This window comes from Furipterus horrens, unplaced genomic scaffold, assembly GCF_987537825.1.
Source record: "Furipterus horrens unplaced genomic scaffold, mFurHor1.1.pri manual_scaffold_4, whole genome shotgun sequence".
NCBI classification, from domain to species: Eukaryota; Metazoa; Chordata; class Mammalia; order Chiroptera; family Furipteridae; genus Furipterus; species Furipterus horrens.
In genome coordinates, this window is record NW_028327174.1 from 51,800,275 (window position 1) to 51,812,606 (window position 12,332).

At 41.1% G+C, this 12,332-nt stretch overlaps 1 protein-coding gene across 1 annotated transcript in view; it reads left to right on the forward strand.

Annotated features, from left to right (window-relative positions):
• The window catches only part of SLC4A8 (solute carrier family 4 member 8), a 75,368-nt gene that overhangs the window by 39,085 nt on the left and 23,951 nt on the right, over positions 1 to 12,332 (forward strand). Inside the window, exons 10-16 of the mRNA XM_090273192.1 lie at positions 275 to 421; positions 1,197 to 1,297; positions 5,800 to 5,974; positions 6,541 to 6,674; positions 7,751 to 7,996; positions 11,208 to 11,313; positions 11,923 to 12,084. Coding sequence (XP_090129318.1) covers positions 275 to 421; positions 1,197 to 1,297; positions 5,800 to 5,974; positions 6,541 to 6,674; positions 7,751 to 7,996; positions 11,208 to 11,313; positions 11,923 to 12,084 — 1,071 coding nt within the window. The remainder of the gene's footprint in view (positions 1 to 274; positions 422 to 1,196; positions 1,298 to 5,799; positions 5,975 to 6,540; positions 6,675 to 7,750; positions 7,997 to 11,207; positions 11,314 to 11,922; positions 12,085 to 12,332) is intronic.

A 12,332-nucleotide genomic window follows, 5' to 3' on the forward strand; every position in this document is an offset into this window, starting at 1 on the left:
TAGAATGTCTTTTACAAATATAAGAATTATACAAATGTCTTGTCTCTTCTTATACTAATAGACATATATTTAGTTCTTTTTGACTTATCTTTAGGTTCATTTTTAGAAATCCTTTTATCCTTCCACTTCTCTAAGTGCTAAAGTTTTCCACATTTCAGATCCTCATGACAGAAATAGAAATCAAGAGGTTGTATTCATTTTTCACCATATCCACTGGTGATTGGTTTAGGGAAAGTTTTTTTCAACTTTGCTGAGGGTTTTTTCTTCTCTATAGATTTTTCATGATGTGGCATATAAGGCAAAAGAGCGAGATGATCTCCTGGCGGGGATTGATGAGTTCCTGGACCAGGTGACGGTGCTTCCTCCAGGGGAGTGGGACCCCTCCATTAGAATTGAGCCACCCAAAAATGTCCCTTCCCAGGTAATGTATGCACATTAGACAATGGTGGCTTAGTGTCACTTACTGAGGGCCCAACTATGGACAAAGCAAAGACCATGCTGTGTATGTGCTAAGTAAATTGACACATGACCCTGTTTTGGGGGAACCTAGGATGTCAGAACAGTAATAAAAAATGATTATGCAATAACACAGATTGGCTCAGGTGTGATAGGATGAATTTTAAGCCAATTTTTGAAGAATTGATGTGGACTGGGAGAGAGGAGAGTGAAGGACATTTCCTGGGAGTACATTATAAATGACGCCATTTTAAATGAAAAGAGGAAGTTGTAAATAGAAGTTACCTGCACTTTTTTGACAGGTTAAAGATGGGAAGGGTACTCCTACTATGCACTAGACAGTAAGCCAGATACTAACTCAGTCTCAGCAACATCCCCCAATAGGTATTGTTATCCTTAGTTTACAAATAAGGAATAAAACTATCTTCAAGGTTTTAAGGTAAAGTAAGATTGTCTAGAAGCAGAGTTGAAACTGGAACTTAGGTTATATCTGATATAAAAACCTTAATTTTTCTGTTTCTGGGCAAGGCAGAGTTAGAAGTCAGGTACTAGTGGAGAGGAGGAGAAATTATGTTTTTGTTTTTTTTCAGAAAGGTCAATAAACTGCCCCAACTCAATGAAAGCTACAAACACTTGGGTATTTTTTGGCTGCTTTTGGATTATTTTACCACTCCCCGCTGTTAGTAGAAAGTACAGAATAGATGACTGACTTCATTGATTTTGTGGTCATCTGTTAAAAGGAGAAAAGGAAAATGCCTGGAGTTCCAAATGGAAACATTTGCCACATAGAAACAGAACCACATGGGGGCCACAGTGGGCCAGAACTTCAGCGCACCGGGCGGTAAGTTCTGGGATATTTCACAGCTGATACTGCTTGCTGGGCACAAGTTGTGTAAAAGAATGAGTCATGCTCTTTGCTTTCAGCCTTCTTCTCTGTGGTATCTTAATTGGCTGGGAATGACTTTTCAAATGGAACCGTTGACTATAAGTATTATGAATACATCAAATATTGTATTCATTCATTCAGTACCATGTTCTGTCTCACTTCCAGTTTTTCCCACACATTGTTCCCTCTGATTGGAACACACATCCCCTTCCTCCTCTCCTGGCTAACTGCTACTTATGCTTTGTCTCAGCTTAGGTGTCACTTCTTTTGGAAAGCCTTCCAGGACTCTCTACAGACGAGGTTAGGTGTTCTTGCTATGTGGTGTCACAACTTTGAGCTCTGTCCCCTGTCCCCCTGCCACCCTACCCCAGCCCTGTTACAGCTCTTATTATACTTTATTATTATTGCTTGGTTCATTGTCTTTCCTGTTAGAATATTTGGTCTATAAGGGCAGGAATGCCATTATATTCCTAGCACCCAGCACAGTGCCCTGCACAGAGTAGGCACTCAATATTGAATGAATGAATGAATGAATAAATGCTTTTAGAATGATGCCTGTTCAGTAACATGAATGAATTAGGTATGGATAAATATTTTTTAAGTATATTTTATTGATTATGTTGTTACAGTAGTCCCAATTGTTTTTTCCCTTTGCTCCCCATCTTCTAGTACCCCCTTCCCTCTAGCAATCCCACCCCCCTTAGTTCATGTCCATGGGTCATACATGTAAGTTCTTTGGCTTCAACCTTTCCTGTATTATTCTTAACTTCCCCCTGTGTATTTTGCACCAACCAATTATGCTTCTTAATCCCTGCATCATTTTCCAGTTTCTTTCCCTTCTCCCTCCCAGCTGATAACCCTCCAGTTCATCCCCATACCTATGATTCTATTCCTATTCTGGTTTGCTTAGTTGGATTTTGTTTTTATTTTTTAGATTCAGTTGTTGACAGTTGAGAGTTTGTTGTCATTTTAATGTCCATAATTTTGATCTTCTTTTTCTTAAATAAATCTCCTTAACATTTCATATAATAATGGCTTGGTGATGATGAACTCCTTTAGCTTTACCTTGTCTGGAAAGCACTTTTTCTGCCCTTGCATTCTAAATGATAGCTTTGCTAGATAGAGTAATCTAGGTTGTAGGTCCTTGCTTTTCATCACACTGACTACTTCTTGCCAGTCCCTTGCCTGCAAAGTTTCTTTTGAGAACCAGGTGATAGTCTTGTAGGCACCCCTTTGTAGGTAACTCTCTGCTTTTCTCTTGCTGCTTTAAAGATTCTCTTTTTTATCTTCAACCTTTGGCATTTTAATTATGATGTGTCTTGGTGTGGTCCTCTTTGGGTCTAGCTTGTTTGGGACTCTCTGTGTTTCCTGGACATGTATGCTTTATTTCCTTCTCAAAACTTGGGAAGTTTTCCTCCATTATTTTTTCACATGTTTTCAATTTCTTGCTCCTCCTCTCCTTCTGGCACCCCCATGATTTGGATGTTGGCACGTTTAAAGTTGTCCCAGAGGTTCGTAAACCTCTCCTCATTTTTTTCAATTCTTGTTTCCTCATTCTGTACTGGTTGACTTTTTTTTTCCCTTATGTTCCAAATCATTGATTTGAACCCTGGTTTCCTTCCCTTCACTATTGGTTTTGTGTGGGTTTTCCTTCGTTTCACTTAGCATAGTCTTCACTTCTTCTCTTATGCGTTTGTCATACTCAAGCATATCTGTCAAGCCTGTGAGCATCTTTATCACCAGTGTTTGGAATTCTGTGTCTGCTAGGTTGACTATCTCCTCGTCACTTAGTTCTCCCACTGGAACCTTGATCCGTTTCCTCTTTTGGGCCATACTTCTCTGTCTCCTCATTCTGACAGGCTCCTGTGTTTGTTTGCCTCTGCATCGCAGTAAGAGCTGTTATTCCTGTTATGTTGTAAGGGGTGGAGCCTTAGGTATTTGTCAGTACAGAGCGACCCTTTTCACCACGTTCTGGTGCTGTACACGGGGGAGGGGTCTGAGAGGGAACAATGCCGCTTGCTCAGCACTTGCTCCTTTTCCAGGCACTTCTCCCACTTTCATATGGGACTGGCGCCCCTCTAGCTGCTGCCCTGGCTGTCGTTCCCAGAGTGGGTGGGTCTGCGGATGTTCTAGGACCATGGGGGCCCTTTAAACAAGCAGACTCTGCTGAGAGACCATCAGTTTCTTCCTCCACCCCAATTCCCACTGGTTTTCACAGTCAGAAGCAATGAAGTTTGATTTTCCCTGGCGCTAGGACAGTGAGCTGTGTAGTCTGGTCAGAAGCTGGGAACTCTCCACGGGTATCCGTCCCCACTAGTTAAAACGTGTGACTGTGCTTTCTGCCAGCCTGCTGCTGCTGCCGCCACTGCTGCCACCACACTGCATCCTCTCCATTCCTACTCCACCCCTCCTACCTGTCTGGATGAGTATTTCTTCTTTATATCTTTGTCTGTGGGACTTCCATGCAGTTTGGTTTTCTGGAACTTCTGGTTGTCTCTAGTTTTGAGGTAGTTGTATTCCTTCTTAGTTGTGGAGAGAGACCCAGCGTGTCTGTCTAGGCCTCCATCTTGGCTGGAAGTCCCTCCTTTTTTTCTATGTCATTGATTTGTAGAAGAAACCAGGCAAATTGTCCTGTAGAATGCTGAATGGCTCTTTTTGTTATTCACCTAACAACTTCCACCGTGGTACAATTACTCCACCCTTAGAAGAAGTGACTCAGTGTGGGAACACTGCTAATCCTTGGTGTGGGATGTCTAGCACTTGATCTGTCTCATCTTTGGGAAGTGGAGAGGAGTCCTAAAGTCCTGCCACCACGTCTTGTTGATTCTAACTCCTAATTAGCCCCTGAATCCATTCGTTTCTCCTCATCCCAATCCAGTGCCTGTAGTCTTGCCCCATGTTCCATTCATTACCCCCACACCAGAGTGATCCTTCCAGAATGCAGGTCTAATTATGTCGTACCCCTGTTTACAATCCTTCAGTGACTTGATATGCTATTAGGATAACGTTCTAATTCCTTAAAACAGTTTCCCAGGTGTTTTGTGGCTCAGCTTTTGTAGCTGCTCTAGCCTCGGCTATTGGTATTCATCTTTCACACTGTCTTCTCCAACACCTGGAACCTGCCATGTGCTCTCATGTCTAGATTTCTTCCATGCTAGCCCCTCTGCCTCATCAGGCTAACTCCTGGTCCACTCTTGAAGTCCCTGCAGAAATGCCATTCCCTGTGCTGTGCTGCCGTGGTACTCTCGCAGCAACACCTGCCTCCTGCACTAGACCTTTGGTCCTGGAGAGAAGGGCTGTGTTTGTCTTGCTCACTGGTGCATCTCCAGTACCTGGCACAGTGCCCGGCACAAAGTATCTGCTTCTACTTGTCTACTGCATGAATGAATTATTATGCTAATCTCTCAAGGGTAAGGTGGGTAGTTGTTCAGAGTAGGAAAGTGCTTGTGACAGAGGCTTTTTGTCCAGGAAGATGTAATAAAACATAACAATTCTAATACAGTAGTCCCTCTCTATATCGCGGTTCACTTATCGTGGCCTCACTGTATTACGATACTTTAAAAAATATTATATTTAATTATTTATCGCGGATTTTTCACTATATTGCAGGGTTTTGCAGTACTATATACATATGTTGTTAAAGTTACATAGGTTTAAGAGTGTAGAATATGTTTTAAGAACATAAGTAGTATTTATAAAAGTGTGGAAAAGGTTAATAAGGGACTGGGAATGGTTTATAAGTGTGTGGGAAGGGTTTATAAAGCCTTAAAGTATATATAAATACTAAAATAAATGTAAGGTTCCTACTTCGCAGATTTCACCTATCGTCGGGGGGCCTAGAATGTAATACCCATGATAAGTGAGGGAATACTGTACCTTGAGTTGGTTTTACACCTTTCTTCCTAGCAGCTCAGAATGTGAAGCTTGATGCTGATACTTAATTTCATGTTAATTTTTTGTAACTTTCTATTGAATGAGTAATATGCACACCTAAATGAATTCTTTTTATGCTTTGGACAATCATTCAAATTCATATGCTCTTAGTTTCAGATAGAATCTCTGCTGACTCCAGGCATATTTCTTGTACTTGGGGATCAAATTGAAACCAAAGTATTACCTCAGTACAGAGCACATTTGAAGTGCTTTTATTTTTTTAAAGATTTTATTTATTTTTAGAGAGAGAAGTGGGGGGGGGACAAAGAGAGGGAAAGAAACATCAATGTGTGAGAGAAACATTGATCAGTTGCCTCTCGCAGGTGCCCCAACTGGGGGCCAGGTCCGCAACCCAGGCGTGTGACCTGACCAGGAATCGAACTGGTGACCTTTTGCTTTGTGGGACAATGCTCAACCAGCTGAACCACACCAGTCAGGGCTTGAACTGCTTTTAAATGTGTGCTGTTCTTATGCTCCTGTGAAAGAAGGACTGTGCTAGAGTCCTGTCTGCCATGTTTTCACAGGCTGTTTGGGGGCTTGATACTGGACATTAAGCGGAAGGCCCCCTGGTACTGGAGCGACTACCGGGACGCACTCAGCTTACAGTGTTTGGCCTCCTTCCTGTTCCTGTACTGTGCCTGCATGTCACCTGTCATCACCTTCGGGGGATTACTTGGAGAAGCCACAGAGGGACGCATAGTAAGAACTTCTAACTACTCTTCATGGTCCCAAAGAAGACTTAAAATGTTGTGATGGCCACCAAGTTCCCTGGGGGAGAAGTTCCGCGGACTAGGACTAAGGAGACCGGAGTCTTTCTGTTGAATTACTATGGCATTCTGACTTCATACCACACAGCAATACAGTTCTTCCTTTATAACAGACTCACTTCTGCCTGAATATCAATTTCAATAGTTGATTGTCCAGTTGATTGCCCATTGCTCCAAGAATGGGAAATGACAATGCCATTTGAAAATAAGACATCTTGTAGTGTGAATGGTATCAGTGTGCTTTCTATATATATTTAAAGAGTGAACTGAGTCACCGCAGAGCAGGACTTAGTTAAGGAGTCATATGTGGATGGGTTGGGGCTTCTGAATTATCAAAGTGATACTGTTTACAGGAGTGTACCATCTCTCTTGCTGAGACGAAATACAAGCAAGTAAGTTGTCAGAGTGCACATGAGAGCTAAGTCAGGAATGTACGTAAGGTCACACTACTCATTACAGATGGGCTGTGGACTCAGTGATTTTTTTTTTCCCTCTCAGAGTGCAATTGAATCCTTGTTTGGAGCCTCCATGACTGGGATTGCCTATTCCTTGTTTGCGGGACAGGCTCTCACCATCCTGGGAAGCACAGGGCCAGTGCTTGTGTTTGAAAAGATTTTGTTCAAATTCTGCAAGTAAGATATTTGGTTTTCTGAAAACTCTAATTGGATGTGTTGTGCTGTTAGGGTTGAATACCAGGTCCCAGCTAAGTATATGCAGGCAAATAGCATTCTGGACAGTAAAAAGCAGAAGAAAGAGCAGTATTTGGTGTGTTGTCCTTCCTCTAGGTCAGTGGATCTCAACCTTCCTTATGCCGTGACCCTTTAATACAGTTCCTCATGTTGTGGTGACCCCCAACCATAAAATTATTTTCGTTGCTACTTCATAACTGTAATTTTGCTACTGTTATGAATCGTAATGTAAATATTTGATATGCAGGATGTATTTTCATTGTTACATATTGAACATAATTAAAGCATAGTGATTAATCACAAAAACAATATGTAATTATATATGTGTTTTCTGATGGTCTTAGGCAACTCCTGTGAAAGGGTTGTTTGACCCCCAAAGGGGTCGCGACTCACAGGTTGAGAACCACTGCTCTAGGTGGTCCCATACCTAAAATAGCAATCTCCTAGTCTTAAAGAGCTTTATTAATGTCCCTCAGCCATGATAGAAATTCTGACTTTTTATCTTAAAAAAAAATTTCCCCTAGCTAATCCAAACTTCTCTATTTCCATTGCAAGTCAGTTTTTAATTTGGCCTACTTACCCTTTCATATTCTGGTTGCTGGTGGTGGGTGCTCAGCAATGCCCTCATTTCTCTACTTTCCCTAGAACTGATTTTTTAATAGACTTTTTTTTTTCTTTCTCATTTTGTAGTAGAAGTAGGAGCAGTAGAACAAGGACCAGCCAGTTCTCTTTTCTTAACTGCAAGAATAAGATCTTAATCACGTTGGGCAGTAATGGCAGAAATGTGTATGGGGCAATTTTTCACTTTCTATGCCCTTGTTTAACAAATACCACCTGTGAAGCAAATCTTTGTCACAACTGTCCCAGGGCAGCATTTGAAAGTGAAGTGCAGTTAGAATTAGGGAGCAACTGGGTTGTTTGTAATACTGATATAGGTAACAGATGCAATCACATTTTTGACTCCTTGTCTCTTAATGCCATCCATCCATGCTTTTTGATGAACTTTGGTTTTGTTTCAGGGACTACGCTCTTTCATACCTCTCCTTGCGTGCTTGTATTGGACTGTGGACTGCCTTCCTATGTATTGTCCTTGTGGCAACTGATGCCAGTTCCCTTGTGTGTTACATTACCCGCTTCACTGAAGAAGCATTTGCCTCCCTGATCTGCATTATTTTCATCTATGAAGCAATAGAAAAACTGATTCACCTGGCAGAGACCTACCCCATCCATATGCACAGCCAGCTGGACCACCTTAGCCTGTATTAGTAAGTATGCTTTCTGCTGGTCTTTGTTCTTTGTTTTTTGTTTTCTTTGTTTTTTAAATTGAGCAAATGGTCTGAGTTTAGTGGCTGATGTAATATGCCAGGCAGTGCGTACAGCTTCTGTTAAGGAACTGTCTTGTCCCTCTGGGAAACAGAACTCAGATATAGATGTGGAGACTTCAGGGGATGCCAAAGAAGAACAGTGAAAATTGATGGCAGAGAGGATGGAGTAAGAGTGAAATTCAGATGGGACTTGAGAAATGCTTCCCAGACATGTCTTTCGGTTCCAGGCATTGAGACAAAAACAGGCTGCAAATGTAGCAAGGAGAATTCAGGTTAGTTGTTGGGAAGAACTTTTTTTGTAAGGACTTGTGAGACCCTGGGACCATGTTATCAAGATATCTATCTATCTAGAAATCTGTTTACCTAGATTTCAATGTGTTTTCTTCACATATTCAACATAGTGTAGATCAGGTGGAAAAAATACTGTGTTTTCAACCATCAAAGAGAGACTGGTCCTATACAACATTTCTTCTCCGGAATAGTATTCTCCAAATTATGACTAAAGACCCTCATCCTTTAGCCATGTACACGAAGTTCTATCCCTTCTGGCTGTACAGCTCTGATGTGGGAGGGTCTGGTTGTGAAGTGAACAATTTTAACCTGAAATGATCTGAGTAGAAAGAGCACACTGCATGGAGGTGTCTGCTAACTAGCAACAGATATGCTTTTATAGATCCTAGTTATTATTCATCAACCTAAAAAATCAAAATTTATACAAAATTTATTAGAATTAAAAAAAATTATTTTATTGCTAAATAACACCCATTAGAATCTTCGATGCCTAGTGGATTGTCATTGGAGTAAGGTTCATTCTTTGACCTTTTTTAAATTATTTTATTTATTTATTTATTTAACAAATATTTGTTGAGCATCTACTATGTGCCAGTGCTATTTTAGGCCCCAGAAACATAGTGATGAACATGACAAAAGATCTATCCTCATGAGGCTTATATGCAAGTGGGAGAAGACAGGCAAAATATCCAGCTCTGGATTGAGTAGACCTTGGCTCTGAATACTGTAGTCCTTTGTTAATAAAGCTCAAATGATATTTTTCTTAGTTGCGTTCCACTGCAGGTTCATATGGAGCTGATATGAAGCTAGAACTTTCCAGGTCTTTAAATAATTTTATATTAATATGTGTGGAACTGATTTTTTAACAGACAATCTTTTTAGAGAAGTTTTAGGTTCACAGCAAAATGGAGCAGAAAGTACAAAGTTCCCATATACCCCTACCCCCCACATCAACATCCCATACCAGAGTGGTATGTTTGTAGTAACCAATGAACCTGCATCGACACATCACTATCACCCATAGTGCATAGTCTACATTAGGTTTCACTCTTGGTGTTGTACATTCTGTGGGTTTTGATGAATGTATGGTGACATAGCCATCAATCATGGTATCATACAAAGTAGTTTCAGTGCCCTAAAAATCCTCTGTGCTTTGCCTACTTATCCTACCCTACCATTCCAGCCCCTGGAAACCACTGATCTTATACTGGCTCCATAGTTTTGCCTTTTCTACATCATATAGTTGGAATCATACAGCATTTAGTATTTGGCTTTCAGATTGGCTTCATTTGTTTAGTAATATGCACTATTTTATGGTCTTCTATGTGTTTTGGCTCAATAGTTCATTTCTTTTTATTTATTTATATTTTTAAAATTCATTGTTTTTAAAATTATATTTTTGGGTTAACATTGGCTAATAATTATATATTTCAAGTGTACAGTTCTATAATTCATTTTTTGTATATTGCATGTGTGCTCACTATTCAAAGTCTAGTCTCTTTTCATCACCATATTCAGAGTGGAGCAAAAGTAGGTTTACAGTTGTGAGTATGCAAAACAGAGTTTATTCTTGTATTATTATTTTCCAAAGAACAACTGTAAACCTACTTTTGCCCCAGCCTTTATTTGACCCCCTTCACCCTCTTCCATTTCCCACCCCTATTTCTTTCTGGTAACTACCATACTGTTCTCTGTGTCTATGAATTTGTTTGTTGGTTTTGTTTATTCATTTGTTACTTTCTGTTTTATATTCCTCATGAGTGAAATCATGTGTTTCTTTCTGTCTGACTTATTTTGCTTAGATAATACTCTCAAAATCAATCCATGTTGTTGCAAATGAAAGTATTCCATCCTTTCTTATGGCTGGGTAGTATTCCACTGTTTGTACATACTGCATCTTCTTTATCCAATCATCCATCGAAGGACCCTTAGGCTTTTTAGTGCCGAGTAATAATCCATTCTCTAGATGTACTACCATACATCCATTCACCTACTGTAGGACCTATCTGTTTCTTCCAAGTTGCTTCCAAGTTTGGAATTGATTTTTTTAATACCTAAACATAAGACTTTATAGCTTTCCCTGTTGCTTTTCATTTTGTTGATTTCCTCTTATTTTATAAACTGTTGAGATCTTTTTGAATGTTAATTCTGTTCATGCTATATCCTTAGAAGGCATGCTCATTAAATTCACAGATGAAACAAAGTTGGTGGGAATGGCTATGTCGATTGAGTATATGGGGAGCCAGTTCAGGCCTGAAGCATGTTGAGACTTCCATGCTGGAAGGCAGCATGGTGGTCAGTGGGACAGGTCTGGCCTGGTCTGGTTTAGATAGAAGAAGAGTCCTGGGAAGCCAGGGAATGGCCAAGGTAGTGGATTATCAGGAATGATGCAGTGTCAGGAAGAGCTTACATTACAATTCCAGGAGACTCTGAATTTTAGAGCAAGTATGTGACAGGGTTACATGGAGCAAAATACTCAGGTTTAGAGTAAGCTTTCGGGGGCTGAATAGGGTGCTTGTCCTCCTTCCTGTGTAAGTTGAATTCCATGAGACAAGCCTAAGAGATAAAAACTAAGTAAGAAACCACCAGGGCTCATTCTAGGTGCATCAGATACTAAGCTTTGTTGTTAGTACAATTAAGTCAAGACCCACACTGAGTCCATCTTTGTAATGACTGACAGAAAAATCAGGGTGTGGTTGGGCCTACAGATGGGCCTCAACCAAGAGGACCAACCTCAGATTTGAAGTTGGCAAAGGAGAAGCAAGGCAGGTTCTGATGATAGAGCCTTTAGCCCAGTCATGGCTAAACATTTGATTGAATAGTTGGCTGCTTTCCTCAGGAATCTTTTCTTCCCTCTCAGCTGTAGGTGTACTGTCCCAGAGAATCCAGACAATCACACACTGCAGTATTGGAAGGAAAATCGCATCGTGACAACAGAAGTCCACTGGGCTAACCTGACTGTCACTGTAAGTCTGGGAGATGCCAGATGGCCTAGCATTATGACTGCGAGGGTTAAGGGGGTCTTCTCAGTAGAAGTGGGTAGCCCTTTAGCAAGCTCTGGTACTTACAGAAATAAATTTGTTTGTTTTTTTAAACTATTCTTACTGAGGTTTTCCCCTTTCAAAATTCTCTTGTACATAAAGGGAAAAGAATATCTCCCTTTTCTCCTCCACATGCAATAGCAGTATCCTGCCTAGTGACCCTGCACTAAGGATATGTGAGGAGACCAAGCAGGGGCGAGAGCAGATTCAGGTTTTATGGAGTGTGACGAACACTCAAATTAGTTAAATTCTCTGTGATAAAAATAATACAGATTGTCAGGGCCCTCCCAGAACCTTGTGTTTGCTTGGGACAGTTCTGATTTCATTTTCAGTGTCTTAGTGAGGACCATAAGTAGTTACCTGACCTGGAAGGGGACCATGCAAGCAAGAGCCCCACAACTGCATGGGGCATAGCGCTACTGGCACTTGTACTCTCCAGCAATTGTGGGATGACAGTGAGGGGTGGACTCAGGGGCAGCAGCTAGTTACTCCCTTCTGCCTGCTGTTCATTACCCAGAATGTGTGTTCCTCCAGGAATGCCAGCGGATGCACGGAGAGTTCACAGGATCTGCGTGCACCCACCACGGACCCTATACTCCTGATGTGCTTTTCTGGTCCTGCATTCTGTTCTTTACCACCTTCATCCTCTCGAGCACCTTAAAGACATTTAAGACAAGCCGCTATTTCCCAACCAGAGTAGGTAGCATGTTCATACATTTCTTTTGTGTTAAGAGTTCAAATATAGCAGAGCCTGTTCTCAGCCTCCTTGCTGCTTGCTGAGTAGAGTGGCAGGTGGAGACCTTTAAGTGACTTGATGAACCACATGGTAGCATCTCTTCTGCTGGTGTCCAGCAGACCCTTTCATAGATGTGTGGTGTAGAATGAGGAGGTGATATATAAAAGCTTTTTGATGTAAAAGTGCCAGGTATATTTAAGGTGGAGTA